General features: G+C 46.6%; 1 protein-coding gene across 8 annotated transcripts in view; it reads right to left on the bottom strand.

Annotated features, from left to right (window-relative positions):
* The window catches only part of LOC147033430 (uncharacterized), a 68,551-nt gene extending 52,754 nt beyond the window's left edge, over window positions 1-15,797 (bottom strand). The window contains exons 1-5 of one of the 8 annotated variants that reach the window (XM_085871620.1): window positions 15,433-15,796; window positions 15,291-15,350; window positions 6,808-6,870; window positions 6,501-6,554; window positions 3,412-3,657 (exon numbers count right to left, since the gene is read on the bottom strand). In XM_085871620.1, coding sequence (XP_085727746.1) covers window positions 3,412-3,657; window positions 6,501-6,554; window positions 6,808-6,870; window positions 15,291-15,350; window positions 15,433-15,592 — 583 coding nt within the window. In that variant the 5' untranslated portion in view covers window positions 15,593-15,796. Of the gene's footprint in view, window positions 1-3,393; window positions 3,658-6,500; window positions 6,555-6,807; window positions 6,871-15,290; window positions 15,351-15,432 lie in introns of all 8 variants that reach the window. The other 7 variants (XM_085871619.1, XM_085871616.1, XM_085871617.1 and 4 more) reach the window with 7 other exon arrangements.
* Between the last annotated feature and the right edge of the window lie 716 nt (window positions 15,798-16,513).

Below are 16,513 nucleotides of genomic sequence, written 5' to 3'. Positions count from 1 at the left end.
AGATTCGGATCTGGATCCAGATATGATAATATTTAAAGTGATTCTTCACCATTGAGAGATCGGGCCAAAAACGATGTTGTACTGTATGGCATGATATTTCAAAAATGTATTGGGCCTCATATGTTCTCGTGGATCAGGCATTATGTGATGGAGATCTGCGCTCTACCGAGTGCCCTTCCAGTTATTTTTGTTCTTCTTTGTACAAATGTGCATTTGGCACATTTGTCAAGACCAAACTTCATTTGGATGTCCTCAGAGTACTGTTTTACTCGTTTCAGTTGTTCTGCCAATTTATCATTTGGGGCGAAGAGTTTTAGATCATCCATGTACAGAAGGTGTGTCACCTTTCTTCTTTCTTTAGTCATTTTTCTGTTGCATATCAGACTGTATCCGTGTCCTTGTTCATTGATGAGGTTACTCAGTGACTCCACAGCAAGACAAAAAAGGATGGGGGAAAGACTGTCACCAAAGATACCACGTCGTATATTTCTTTACTGCAGGGATTTTACTTTTCTTTCATGTAAGGTCGGCCTTTTTGTAAACTATCCAAGCTGTGGATAAGCTCGGAGCTTGCAGTTTTTTAGTATGTTTTTTTATTTTTTGACATAAATGGTCCATTGTTCCAGAGCATCCTTTCTTCCATCCTTTCTGCGCTGCCTCTAAAGCTCCTTGTTGAGTGAGGTGGTTGTAAACTGCATTGGTGATTATACCTATTAAAAGTTTGCGTGTTGTTGGGAGGCATGTTATTGGTGTCAATTTGTTGTGAAGATGGGTTTCTTCAGATTTGCGGATTAAAAGAGTGCAGTCTTCTTTTAACCGTTCATCCACTGCCCGTTTCCCTTGGATGAATTAATTGAATGCTCAAACATAGTGAGGATGGAGAGCATATCGTTGCTTTAGCCAGAAGAAGTTTGAAATCCAATCCGGAACTAGACAGTTGAAGTTCGGCGCTTTTGCGAGAAGTTTTCTCATTTTTTTATTCGTCAATTATCATTGGGAGCATTTCCTGCAGATGTTGCTTTTTATTTTCCAAGTGTCGTACCCAATCAGCTTTCTTGTTGTGTTCTCTTTAGTCTTCAAATCTACCTTTCCAAAAATTTTCTATGTTCTCTTTTTAAGGAGTTGTCACATTCTGTTTCTGTTTCCCAAGTTCTCGATATAACTTATTAACCTCCGCCATCTTCGAAGATGGATGGAGGTTACTGTTTTGGGGTGGGGGGGGGGGGTTAGGTATGGTCCAAGGATCATGCCATTAAATTTTGGACTTGGTCCCCCCCCAAAAAAATTGTTAGAGAAAAAAAATTATTTTTTTTTGCATTTCGACATGTTTTAAGTGATTTCCAACCCCGCCCCCCAAAAAAAGAATTTTTTTTTTGCGTTTCTACATGTTTTCAGTGTTTTCCAACCCCCCCCCAAAAAAAAAATTTCTAAGAGAAATTTTTTTTTTTTTGCATTTCTACATGTTTTAAGTGATTTCCAACCCCCCCCCCCCAAAAAAGAGAAATTTTTTTTTTAGCATTTCTCCATATTTTTAGTGATTTCCAACCTCCACAAAAAAAATTTGTTAGAGAAAAAAACTTTTGCAACTTTTTTTTTTTCAACAAAATTTCGATTTCTTTTTTTGCATTTCTACATGTTTTAAGTGATTTCCACCCCCCCCCCCCCAAAAAAAAAATAGAGAAAAGAACTATAACTCTGTCAGCACTATTGACATCATATTTAATGAATAAGATATAAGGTTCACTTGAGTGACCCAGCAGTATTGGCGGCGGAGGTTTTGCACTCTCCCGAATGCTCCCCCTCTAGTTAAGCTCCGCCATCTTCGAAGATGGATGGAGGTTACTGTTTTCACCCCTTTCTGTTTGTTTGTTTGTTTGTGAACAGTATGACGGAAAAACTCCTTGACGGATTGCAACGAAACTTGGTGGGCGGGGGGTTAGGTATGGTCCAAGGATCATGCCATTAAATTTTGGACTTGGTCCCCCCCCACCCCCAAAAAAATTGAGGAAAAAAAAAGGTTTTTTTGCATTTTTACATGTTTTAAGTGATTTCCAACCCCCCCCAAAAAAATTGTTACCCCCCCCCAAAAAAAGAATTTTTTTTTTGCATTTCTAAATGTTTTAAGTGATTTCCAACCCCCCCCAAAAAAATTGTTACCCCCTCCAAAAAAAGAATTTTGTTTTTTTTGCATTTCTAAATGTTTTAAGTGATTTCCAACCCCCCCCCCCCCAAAAAAAAAAATGTTGGAGAAAAGAACTATAACTCTGTCAGCACTGTTGACATATTTAATGAATAAGATATAAGGTTCACTTGAGTGACCCAGCAGTATTGGTGGCGGAGGTTTTGCACTCTCCCGAGTGCTCCCCCTCTAGTTTGGGCTGTTTTCAAACTGTAGATTTCGATTTCTTCAGTTGTTGGCCTCATTATAGTTGTTGTTGGCTTCATTTTTTATTTTCCCTGCTTTCTGTTCTGGTGTGTTTTCTTTTATGTGCAGATAGATTTGACGAGTCATTAAACGCCTTGTTACACACAGAACACGTGTAAGGCTTCTCTCCGCTGTGTATTCTTTTATGTTTAGTTAAATACGAAGAACTATTGAACACCTTGTTGCACACAGAACACGTGTAAGGTTTCTCTCCGCTGTGTATTCTTTTATGTGTGAATAAAGACGATGGATTATGAAACATCTTGTTGCACGCAGAACACTTGTAAGGCTTCTCTCCGCTGTGCATTATTTTATGTATAGATAAAGATGACGAGTGATTAAACACCTTGCTACACACGGAACATGGGTAAAGCTTATCTTTGGTGTGTATTCTTTTATGTGAAGATAAATTTGACGCGAAATTAAACACCTTTTTACAAACAGAACAGGTGTAAGGTTTCTCTCCGCTGTGTATTCTTTTATGTAGAGATAAGTACGAAGATTGATTGAACACCTTGTTGCACACAGAACAAGTGTAAGGTTTCTCCCGCTGTGTATTCTTTGATGTGTAAATAAAGATGAAGACTGAACAAACGCCTTGTTGCACACATAACACTTGAAAGGTTTCTCTCCGGTGTGTATTCTCTCATGTACAGATAAATTTGCTGACTGATTGAACACCTTGCTGCACACAGAACACGTGTAAGGCTTCTCTCCGGTGTGTATTCTTTGATGTACCGATAAATGTGAAGAAGAAGCGAATCCCTTATTACACACAGGGCACCGATGTGGGGTCTCGTATTTGTGTGTTCGTTGATGTCTGGTTAAATGAGATAAACAAATATAGGCCTTCTTGCATTTTGAACACTTGAAGGGTTTCTCTCCAGTATGCAACCTTTGATGTATCGATAAATATGAAGAAGAAGCGAATCCCTTGTTACACACAGTGCACCTGGGTGGCATCAAACCTGCGTGTAGTTTTTCACCTCTTTTCAAACACGATGAGGTGAAGTCTTTGTTGCAAACAGAAAACGAGTGTGGCTTCTCACTTCTTTGGCTCTCCTGTTGCAAGATCTTTAAACACTGGTCGCAGTAGTCACCATTGTTGTTCTCAGACATGCCTTTAAATTTGTCAACGTCCTGACAAAAAGTCGCTGTCGGGCGATTGAAAGAAACTTCTCTGTTCACCCGTGTGGAACACTTGGCACAGGAAAACTTTTCCCATTTGATCTCTGCAAAGATAATTCACCAAAAACATCAATAAATCACTTTTACAACGACAACGGCATCCAGAGCACATGGTGTAGCCTTGCACATTCATTCTGAACATGCCACCATTATGGCTCAAATAACAGTATCATCCACGCACCCAAAATGTCATAGTTTCTTGGCATGGGTTATGAACATCATTAATTTAATTATTCACTCACATCGGGTCATAGATCAGACATATGACATTTCAGATTTTTGGGATAAATATTTCAATTCAACCAATTGTGGCTGGAATACCACTTCACCGATGATGTCACTGATTTCATCCTATATATACCCCATGAGGAGTTGATGGCTCCTGTTAATTAATTTGACAAGTTTCAATTTGTTTTGTTGAGGGGTTTTGGAGAAAATGTCCAATTTTTTTTCCATTAATCCAACATGGCTGCCTAACCTTGTGACCGATGGCATCAGAGTTAGCAATATCTTGTGTCCAAAACCCATCGCTTTCTGTACCCACCTTACCCAGTCGCACTCAAGTGTCCCTGGACTCTGTGTCCTTTTCTCCTGACAAGGTGGAGAGCTTGCTGTCAAACCTCGACTAAGATTCTGCAACCGGTCCAGATGGTATCAGCTCAGATGTCCTAAAAACCTGCTCCTCTGCTCTTGCTCACCCTCTCATTTGCTCAAGGTCATCTGCCATCTTCTTGGAAATCAGCAAACATTACTGCCCTGCATAAAAAGCTGCAAAAACAGACCAATCAGCCTTCGCCCAACCATCAGCAAGGTTATGGAATCCATCACCGTTTCAGACATCAAATCCTTCCTCTTCTCCAATGGCTTGATTTCCGATCATCAATTTGGTTTCAGACCAGGTCACTCTACCCTGGATATGCTGCTTTTGCTCTCCCAACAATGGATGGAGGTCCTCAATGCCGGACATGAAATCAGAGTCATATCCCTGGACATATCATGTGCTTTTGACACGGTTTGGCACCCTGCCCTGCTCACCAAACTCTTCCCATGGTATCCAAGGCCATCTCCACTCATGGCTCGCAGACTTCCTCTCCTGTCACAGCCAACGTGTGGCCCTGAATGGAGTTCTTTCATCCCCTCTTCCTGTCCAGGTTGTCGTTCCTCAAGGTCGCGTTCTGGGCCCTGTTCTTTTTCTGGTTTTCATCAATGATCTCTCCGACTCTCTGGAAAGCCTCTATATCTCTTTGCTGATGACTCCACCCTCTGCCGTACCATCTATCATCCCTCAGACCGACAAGCAGCAGCTTCTTCGCTCACTGTAGATCTGGATAAAATCACAAACTGGTCGAACACGTGGAACATGTCTTTCAATTCGGACAAATCTCAGACTCTCACTGTGTCTCTCCGAAAGGACCGTTTGGACCCCACCCCCCCCACCCCCCCACCCCCAACTATCCACTTTCTCAACAATCCTCTGGAATAAGTCCTTTCTTTCAAGCTTCTGGGTCTCACGATCTGCCATGATCTTTCCGGGAAAGCCACAATTCCAACCTGGCCTCCAAAGCCAGTCGCCAGCTGGGAAGCCTCCATCGTGCAAAGTCCTACCTCAGCCCACCTGAGCTCCTGACCACATACAAAGCTTTCTTCCGCAGCCTGATGGAGAACTGCTCACCCCTCTGGGCTGGTACTCCTGCCTCCACCTTTCTTGGCTTCACGCTGGGGAAACCAAGGCATTTCGGATCATTGGCATCTCCCGTGATGAGGCTGAGTCTTTGGGCCTCTCACTCTCTCACCACAGGCAGGTCGGTTGTCTTACTGTCTTCTACTGTCTCCTCTCTTGTCTCCAACCCCCCCTCCCCCGGCTATGTCTGCGATTTATCCTCACCATATTTCCGCAGGGCGCTCAAGGTCCGCCAACAACCCCCTTCTGGGAAAACTACCAAAATCACGAATCACGGCTCACCTTCACTCTTTCATTCCTCTTTTTCCCCCACCTTTGGAATAAACTCCCTCACTCTGTTCAATCCCATTCTTCCTTCCAGGCCTTCAAAACAGCTGTTCACCACCACCTATTATCATCCCACATCCAAATCCTCAATCCTTTCTACCCCCGTTAATCCACCCCAAACCCACCTCCTTCAAATTCCCTGCTTTCCTTCCTGAAAGTCTCTGTAATATCAATCTTGTATACCCCGTGTACCCCACCCCATCCCTCTCCCTTCCACAGATCTAATGTCTCTGTTCCCAACTGTTTTGTTCTTCCCTCTCCCACCCCTCTTGTCTCATGCCCCCCCCTTGCTGTGCGTTGTGCGTTAGCTCTCATACGAGCCTCGACAAGCTTTACAAAAAAAAAATGTTCTCCATGGGGAGTCCATGCCTGGTGTTGGCTTAATGGTGCGGGTGTTGGGCTTGGGATCCAAGGGTCCTGAGTTCAGATCCTGCTCGGTTGTTGAATTAGCCTGGCATCCTTCAGAGGTTAGCAAAATGAGTACAAGCTAGCTGGGATGATTGAGCCATTTGAGTATCTTGCGTCGGAGTGGCGACCCGTCCAGGATTGTGCCCAACAGCCCAGTAGGCTGCTTCGGCAGCACCGACGCTCTGTACAGAGTATGGTCCCAATGGATGGAGTCTCTCCTCTGTTTAAAGTTTCACATTGATCGCTAAGCGATTGCAGAGAAACACAATTTAAAAGTGAAAACACACACACACACACACACACACACACACACACACACACACACACACACACACACACACACACACACACACACACACACAATCGTTTTGCATCCCCTTTGGGTTGAGGCGAATGAGCCATATTCCATGAAGAAAAAAAAAAAAACCTACTTGGGTCATTAAAAGCATAACTCAGAGTTGTAACACTTACCTCGAAGGGTACAAGCCTCAAATTCAGGATCCACTGTCAGATTCCCATCAACATCTGCAACAACAAACAGACATCGCTCAGTATCTTCATGAATGGGAGTGTGTGGTGATAACCGATGGATGCCAGCACAGCAGTCAGTGTGTGAAGGTTCTCTGTGAACGCCTCCATGATCTGAACAAATTTGGTTTTTTAACGAGGTGCGTGTTCGAGGATATACACAGCTTAAGGCAAGGCCAACATCTCTCTGAAGAATAACCTCAATCGTTGTTTGTAAATAGTACAAGTACAATGTTGTTCAGGTTCAGACCTTTATTTTGAGAAGAGGATTCATCCACAAACTCAGACTTGACCTTCACTTTCACAATAAGATCTGGAAAAAAAAATCTCATGAAAATAAACTCACATTGTTGAATCAATATGTTGTCATGAGCTCGGTGGTTATGACCACCCACAAAGATGACTACGCCCAAACGACGAACCACACCACAATTCACGGAGCCGGTTGTAGTACGAATACCAAACAATGGGAGTAAAAAGATCAAATACAGGATTGGGGCGTGAGACTCGTGCCTCAATGTTGGTAAAACATAAAGATTTTCAATTTGCACACTTTACCCAGATTACCCAGGTTATCTTAAACCGATCTTTAAACAAGGAAACACACAGACGGTTGCAACGGTTTAAAAAAACTGTCAGTGAATGTTGAGATGTTGTATCAAGTGTGTCCTGATGTTCTTGATGGTGTAGTGCATAGTGGAGGATGTTATTAAGAAGTTAGAACCGAAAGAGAGAGAGAGAGAGAGCAGAAGTAGATGCTGTAGGTTGTGTAATGCAGTGACGCTACTAAACTGTGCTTTGTTTCGCGTCTGTGCAAAGCGTACCAGTTTGGATTCACCACGTGACGTGTCCACCACTGGGAACACCATTGACAATCCCAGCTCATTGAACAGTCCGACAGGAGGTCACAATCCCTGCAGAACAGAGCGAGGCAAACGACGATGCTCCAGACAGCAGAGTATGTCTCAGATGAACGCTGAACCTCTGAGCAATTCCCGTTTTGAAGGGGATTTCCTTCGTTACGGAGAAGTTAACCAGGTGGAAAAGTAGAAAAGTGAAGCGATTTCACCAATGTCTCCTTCCTTGATCTTTGACCTGCTCCCTTCATCCTGCCACATCATCTACTTCTCGAGGTTCAGGAATTTTATAGCTGCATCCTTCATATTGTATGTACTGTTACATGGAAGGGGAGTAGTGGGGGTGGGTCCATAGCTCGATTGGGGTAAGAGCAGCATAGATAGTGTGATCACATAGCACAGTACTACCCTTGTATTGTTGTGGGGCCGGGTCTCGGTAGCGAGCACGACCGCGAGAGGGAGTGAAGGGATGCATCCAGGAACCAGATCTGGAGGGTAAAAATAAAAGTCTGCATTCTCCTGCAATCCAGCTTTGGATTATGATTCTGATCAAATAGTTGCTATTGGCTCAATGTCAATGACTTGCAGTCACTGTGATGTGATGAAATAGACAGGAGAAACTCCAGGGATATGCTGCAACGGTGGCAAGGTTTGACTGCCCCAAATGAATGCTCCTCCTGAACTTCTTCGTACATTGTTGACAGTCAACACTTCAAATGCAAGTCATTTCCAAAGTGACATCAGAAGATACAACTCGTGCTTCAACATGACATCTTTGGCACCACAAAAGAGATCAGAGAAGCTTGGTGTTGGCGTAGTGGTTAGGGTAGGTGGCTTGGGATTTTAAGGTCCTGAGTTTGAGCCCCGTTTGGAACTGAATTAACACCAGGTGAGGTTGATTCAGCCTGTCATCCTTCTCAGGTTGGCAAAATGGGTACCAGTGTACTGGTATCGGGGCACAGCATCAGCAGCATAGTCGCACCCCAACAAAATGATAGCTACCTGGCAGCCAAACTTCCATACGCAAGAAAAAAGAAGAAGATGATATCAGAGAATATGGCTACATGCCCACTTTTAAAGTGCAGGGACAAGTTTGTCATCAGATTGGCCGTCGACAGCCATGACCAATGAAGAGCCAAAATTCCTGCAGATCTACTTCCTTGGTGACAACACAAAGCAGGATGAACAATGCTGCAACAATATCAGTCAAACCAAGCTGGAAGTGGTCTTGCAGTTGCAAGATATGCTCCACAAGGAAAACCACTACGTCAGGAGCCTCAAAAGTGTGACATGGAGAAGATGACACCCAAGTACAAAAGTGCCATTCATTCAGACAAAACTCCAGCTGGGGTGCATGAGCGGCGCTTCAATGGAACCTCCACATCAGAAGTGGCCGTCATCCTAGCTGGTGAACATGGCGATCGAGACGTTGTGCTCAGAAACAACTGCCTCCAGAGAATTGTTGAGGCACACCTATCATATGATGCGCTGAACAGTATCCACTAATTTTCTGGCAGCGTGGTGTGGATACCAATTTGAACTGCGACAAACAAACGCAGCAACAGGATTGCCAAGCCAAAAGAACATTTCTGCCACGGACTTTTATTCCTCCAGGATGATGCTGCCCGCTGGAAATTTCAATTATTTATATCTTGCAATGCAAAGATCTCTTCCACCAATTTTGAATGATTTTACCTGAGACTGCTGCTGCATGAGGTCAAAGGTCCAACATCATTTGAGGACTCGTGAACAGACATAATCTGTGAAACTTACAAACAGGCTTGCCAGCTCAGAGGACGACTGGAGGACGATACACACTGGAACAGCGCATTGCAGGAGGCAGCTGCAACTCGATCACCATGGATGCTGCGAAACCTATTTGTCATGATGTTGCAGATATGTGCCATGTCAAATCCTCAACAATTATGGGACAACCACAAGGAGAAACTGGCAGAGGACATTTTGCATCATGCGCAAGTGTAAAATTCTAACCTGGTACTGGACTACAGTGATGCAATCTTCAATCAAGCTGACCGTGGACGCCAAAGAAAAAGAAGAATCTCTCCCGTCCAAGACTCTCTGAAAATGACCCTATTTGAACACTTTCCACGGGCAATGCCCCCCACCCACCAAACCGCTCCCCCAACTCAACCATACCCCAGAAATGGCATGATGCCCTCCTTGGATCGCCCTACAAAGACCCATCAATGTGTACCAGTCGCCCCGTGGGTGCGACGCTCCAAATGACGTCTCCCGAACTCCTAAGCAAAATGTTGGCTGTGAGACGCCATTTCTTCCCCAGCTCAAAAGTGTGAGACGTGTATGAAAACCCGCTGCCCGGCCGAGATATGCACGTAGAACGAACTTCTTGTTAAAAAAAAAAAATTAAATATTTTGTGAATGACATCATCAAACTATTGTCTTTCTCCGAAGCCCAAAATCGCACTTTAACAACAAATGCATTAACCCAAGTCCTCAATGTCCAGATCTTGGTGGAGTGATAGAACACATTATCCCCAAGGGGTTTGCACTCAGGTGCAAAAACTCCACAACTGGAACTTGAACCCTGCAAACACCCCTCAGGATTGCAAAGTGCAGAACTCAACAATTATTGATCAGGTCCAACCACACCTCCCTCCCCCACCTCCCACCCAACCGCCGGCCCACCAACTCCCCCACTGGCCCCACCACCAAACTCACAACCACCCAACAACTCTCCCACCACCCACTCAGGATTGCAAAGTGCAGAACTCAAAAATTGTTGATCATGTCCAACCACACCTCCCAAGCAACCCTCCCACCCAACCGCCAGCCCACCAACTCCCCCCACTGGCCCCACCACCAAACTCACAACCACCCCACAACTTGGACTTCCGGTTCCAGTTAGGAGCATCGACAGGTCTCCTTCAGGGCTCTCTGCTGACGATCTCAAAGTTAAGTTTCCGGTCGTTATCTGTCCCGTTTTAACTGTTTATTTTCTCACATGTTACTGTGTGTTGCGAGTTCGGTTTTTTCTCAAAAATCGTGCTATTTTGTGAAATTTTGTCGACCTTGTCTTACCGGTGCTTGAAGCCAACCATTGAGGCTTGAGGCCTACCGGTTCCCCTCGGTGTACGATCGTGTTTTGTTTTTTCTCCCCATTACCTTCAATTTCTATCTTCCCCACTTTCCTAACGTCCCCCATCCCTCCCAACGAATCACTCTATTTCTTATCTTAAATCAAAAAAAAAAAAAAAAAAAAGCGATCTTTCTCCTTCCTCACTCGCGACTCGATTCTTCTTCTTCTTCTTCTTCTTCTTCTTCTTCTTCTTCTTCTTCATCTCCTCTTCTTCTTCCTCAATTTTTTTTGACAACACTTCCATGACCTAATCTGTTGAAAACTCTCTCAAACATTAATAATAAAAATAAAAACGATCTCTTATTATGCTTCATCTTCCTCCTTCACACGTGTGGTACTCTTTACTGTATCATCATGCACTACTCTTATGCTATTTAAACAGACTGCTCTCAATTCGACCTTTCCTTCATACCTTGCCGAAAAAAATCCAACTGTCACAGCGTTTCTTCTCTCCATTCTCTGAATTCACCTTTATTGCATCCATCAAGAATTGTGTTAAATCGCATCTCTGACCTAAAACTTCAAAAAACCCCAGTTTGCTATGAATGTTCGCTTTCCATCAACCATTCTTTTTTTCCAACTTCAGTGTCAACTCACCCCTCTCACCCCTCACTCTCAAAGCAACCATCCCACTGTTCTCCCTCCAAGCCTCCCTCTCACCTCTCTCAAAAACTCCCCCCTCACCTTTCTCCCACCATTCATCCCCTCACTCATCCTTCTCAAAGTTGCCCTCCCTCTCATCCACAAAGCTGCCTCCTTCCACTGCCCTCTCACCTCCATCTCTTCACTCCACCTCCTCAAATCCTCAACTGCCTTCTTCCCCCTCGCTTGTCCGCCCTCTGCCCCAACACCACAGAGCCTTTTCTCCTCCTCATCCGATCCCCTCCCGAGCTATTCTGCAATCCCCCACACTCTTTCCAACAACCCTCCTTACCTCCCCCCTCGTCCCTTGTCCTAACCCCACCCCCTGCACCCAAAGCCTCCTCCCTCTGCATTAAAAATGTGGACCTCAAATATCCGGGGCCTTCACTCAAACCTTTCAGATCTTTCCATACAGGTTGCCACTGACAAACCAGACATAATCTGCCTAACAGAAACTTTCCTCCCCAAGACATGTCTGACTCCCAAGTATCTCTCCCTGCTAACTTCCTCCTCCAGTATGACAGACCTGAGCCTCGTCCTGGTGGGGGTGTTGCTCTCTTCATCAAAGACTCTATTCCTCACTCTCCATGCATTGCTCTCACTCCCCCACACCCCCAGGAATAACTCTGGCTACGGCTTCCCTCCACTCCCACCTCATGTTCATATGTGTGCTGTACCGTCCACCTAACAGTGATGACTCCATCTACACCTCACTATCCGAAAACATAGACCAAATTCTATCTTCTCATCCAAACTCTCTTTTCCTCTTATGTGGCGACTTCAATTGTCATCATGCCAGTTAGCTAGGTGTGGGTACCCCTCTCACCTGTCATGGCACCTCAGCAAAAGCTTTCTGCGACTCATTGGGACTGACTCAATCGGTCAACTTCCTGACCCAGATCTCAACCAATGGTACTCCATCTCCTCTGGATCTGATTTTGACAAATTTCCCTGACAATATCTGCTGCTCTTCCTTCGCTCCAATCGGTTCTTCTGACCACCTGCTTGTCAAAGTGGACATCTCTCTGGCTGTTATCAGAGAACCACCTCACCGTCGTCGAGTCTGGCATTTCACTCAAGCCAACTGGCAGGGTCTCCAAACACCCATCAAACTTATAGACTGGACTCCTATCGCTAGTTTCTCAAACATAAACTCATCCTGGGAATTCTTTCAAAGAAACTTGCTCTCTCTCATGCACAGATTTATCCCCTCTCGTCTTCAGTTGTCCTACCCTTCCTCCCGCCCATGGTTCACTGAAGCTTGTGGTGAGGCAGTTGTCCTGAAACAACTTGCCTTTTCCTCATGGAAAGCAAACCCAACTGAGGACAATCTCAGTTCCTTCCACAAACCTTAGAACAAGTGTGTATCTACCCTCAGGAGAGCCAGAAAACAACATCTTTCTCATCACAAGTCTGAACTCTCAAACCTCTCTCCCTCCTCAAAATCCTGGTGGCGTCTAATCAAATCTGTTTCTGGTGTATCTTCCCCCTCCATCCCCTCCCTTACCTCAAATGGCCGCACTGCTGATACCGCACGTGAATAAGCTGAATGCCTAAACTCGGTGTTTGCAGCTAAATCTTGTGTCCAAAACCCATCACTTTCTCTACCCACCAAACCCAGTCGGACCCAAGTGTCCCTGGACTCTGTGTCCTTTTCTCCTGACAAGGTGGAGAGCTTGCTGTCAAACCTCGACTAAGATTCTGCAACCGGTCCAGACGGTATCAGCCCACGTGTCCTCAAGCCTGCTCTTCTGCTCTTGCTCACCCTCTCTCTGTTCTATTCACCCTCTCATTTGCTCAAAGTCATCTGCCATCTGCTTGGAAATCAGCAAACATCACTACCCTGCACAAAAAGGTGTAAAAATAGATCCCTGCAACTACAGACCAATCAGCCTTCTCCCAATCATCAGCAAGGTTATGGAATCCATCATCGCTTCAGACATTAACTCCTTCCTCTTCTCCAATGGCTTGATTTCTGATCATCAATTTGGTTTCAGACCAGGTCACTCTACCCTGGATATGCTGCTTCTGCCCTCCCAACAATGGATGGAAGCTCTCAATGCCAGACAGGAAATCCGAGCCGTATCCCTGGACATATCACATGCTTTTGACATGGTCTGGCACCCTGCCCTGCTCACCAAACTCTCTTCCTATGGTATCCAAGGCCATTTCCACTCATGGCTCACAGACTTCCTCTCCTGTCGCCGTCACCGTGTGGCCCTAAATGGAGTTCTTTCATCCTCTCTTCCTTTCCAGGTTGGAGTCCCTCAAGGTAGCGTTTTGGGCCCTGTTCTTTTTCTGGTTTTCATCAATGATCTCTCCGACTCTCTGGAAAAATCGCCTATATCTCTTTGCTGATGACTCCCCCCTCTGCCGTACCATTGGTCATCCCTCACACCGGCAAGCAGCAGCTTCTTTGCTCACCGCTGATCTAGATAAAAATCACAAACTGGTCCAACATGTGGAACATGTCTTTCAATCTGGACAAATCTCACACTCTCACTATGTCTCTTCGAAAGGACCGTTTCGAACCCCCCTCCCCCCCCATCCACTTTCTCAACAATCCTCTGGAAGAAGTCCTTTCTTTCAAGCTTCTGGGTCTCACGATCTGCCATGACCTTTCCTGGGAAAGCCACATTTCAAACCTCGCCTCAAAAGTCAGTCGCTGACTGGGAATCCTCCGTTGTGCAAAGTCCTTCCTCAGCCCACCTGAGCTCCTGACCACTTACAAAGCTTTTGTCCGTAGCCTGATGGAGTACTGCTCTCCCCTCTGGGCTGGTGCTCCTGCCTCCCACTTTTCTTGGCTTCACGCTGCGGAAACCAAGGCATTTTCGGATCATTGGCATCTCCCGCAATGAGGCTGAGTCTTTGGGCCTCTCACTCAATCACCGCAGGTTGGTCGGTGGTCTTTCTGTCTTCCACAGTCTCCTCTCCAGCCTCGCTCCCCCTGCTCTCTGCAATTTGTCCCCACCACATTTCCGAAAGGCGCTCAAGGTCCGCCAACAACCCCCTTCTGGTAAGACTACCAAAATCACTAATCACTGCTCACCTTCACTCTTTCATTCCTCTTTTTTTCCCCGCCTTAAGAATAAACTCCCTCACTCTATTCATTCCCATTCTTCCCTCCAGGCTTTCAAAACAGCTGTTCACCACCACCTATTATCATCCCCCATCCAAATCCTCGATCTTTTCTACCCCCGCTAATCCACCCAAGCCCACTTCCTTCAAATTCCCTGCTTTCCTTCCTGAAAGTCCCTGTAATGTCCATCTTCTATTCCCCATGTTCCCCATCCCATCCCTCTCCCTTCCATAGATCTCTTCATGTCTCTGTTCCCCACTGTTTTGTCCTTCCCACTCCATCCCCTCCTGTCTCATGCCCCCATTGCTGTGTGTTGTGTGTTCGCTCTCATACGAGCCTCGACAAGGTATACAAAAAAAAACCTCTCCCACCACCCACTCAGGATTGGAAAGTGCAGAACTCCACAATTGCTCATCAGGTCCAACCACACCTCTTCACACCTCTCCAACCTTCCTCCCTGGCAACCCTCACCCTCCTCCCAACCCTTCCCCCTTCCACCCCCTTCGAACCCTTCCCCCTTCCAACCCCCGTCAAACCCTACCCCCTTCCACCCCGTCGAACCCTCCCCCCCTCCGAACCCTTCTCCCCCTTTCACCCCCCTTCCGAACCCTTCCCACCCCCCGAAACCTTCCCACCCCCCTCCGATCCCTTCCCCCCGAACCTTTTCCCACCCCTCTCCGATCCCTTCCTCCCCTCTCCGATCCCTTCCCCCTCTCCGATCCCTTCCCCCTCTCCGATCCCTTCCCCCCTCTCCGAACCCTCCCACCCCCCAACCCCCTACGCCCCGAACCCTCCCACCCCCAACAACTACCCCCGAACCCTCCCACCCTCCAACCCCTACCCCCGAACCCTCCCACCCCCAAACCCTCCCACCCCCAACCCCTACCCCCGAACCCTCCCACCCCAAACCCTCCCACCCCCAACCCCTACCCCCTCCGAACCCCCCGCCCCCTACCCCCACTCCCCCCAACACCGGGTATCACTGCTTGTAAACAATAAAATTATATAAACATGAAGAACGTGTTTGTGGTTCAAACCTTCGCATTGAGGGAACGAATCATCCACGAGCTCGGACTCGATCTTTACTTTCACAACATCTGAAACATAAACAATCCATTCAAGTAAAACTGTGAGGAAGCACAACATGTCGGTACAGAGTGAACGTCACGTTACACGAACCTGGTCCGGGCTCCTCATCCTCAGGTGAACCGACCATGGACCCGCGGTCTGAGGGACAAAGTCCCGGACCCGCGGTCTGAGGGACAAAGTCCCGGACCCACCGCGTTTCGTCCCTCGGAGCCGCTCGTGGGACCCGGGGTGCTCGCTCTGTGATCTTCATCGGAGAGATCTCGGGTCATCATGTACCGCGGTGAATGTATGGACCGTCATGGACGGGACAACAATTGGGAGCTCAGGTTTTCCGACAAAAGCGAACCACGTGGTCACGAACCTTCTCTAATCACGGTTTCTCATCGGCAGATTCGCGACAGCCCAACCAAGTGATCACGAACCTTCTCTAATCACGGGTTCTCATCGGCAGATTCGCGACAGCCAAACCACGTGATCACGAACCTTCTGGAATCACGGTTTCTCATCGGCAGATTCGCGACCACCCAACCACGTGATCATGGACCTTCTGGAATCACGGTTTCTCATCGGCAGATTCGCGACCACCCAACCACGTGATCATGGACCTTCTGGATTCACGGTTTCTCATCTGCATATTCGCGACCGCCCAACCACGTATCCTGCACATCACATGTGTACGTGCGCGGAACATGTGGAATAAGATAGTTCCTGAATATAATACAATGTACTGTACAACATGTCACCACTGAACTGAAAATACATAGAATACTCATCTGTATTCACAACACACACAGCCAAATGGAGCTACCGGACGCCATCTTGGTTAGTGTACTGTACTGAATTGGGAGATGCTTAGCAGGCAGACACGAAGCGGAGGAACAGTCGAGCCGGGCTGTGTTGCACGAGTGCGAGCGCGGGCGTACTGTGCCCGCGGCTCTCCTTTATTCCGTACGCGGTACACTCACGAGCCGGCCGACTCCAGCATTACTACGACGCCTCAGACGGCGCGCACACCTCATATCCCTCGCCGAACCCCACGGCCACTCCTCCACCATCACGCCCATCATGCATCATCATCATCATGCCCCTCCCCGTGGGCACGGCTACACCACACTCCTCCCTCCTAAAAGTATGATTATTAAATGATCAGTATTATAAGAAGCATGCAGAA

The sequence above is a fragment of the Eptatretus burgeri genome, chromosome 2, assembly GCF_056783735.1.
Source record: "Eptatretus burgeri isolate ZD-2024b chromosome 2, Ebu_testis_v1, whole genome shotgun sequence".
In the NCBI taxonomy this organism is placed as follows: domain Eukaryota; kingdom Metazoa; phylum Chordata; class Myxini; order Myxiniformes; family Myxinidae; genus Eptatretus; species Eptatretus burgeri.
This window is presented reverse-complemented; position numbering and strand designations above follow the sequence as displayed.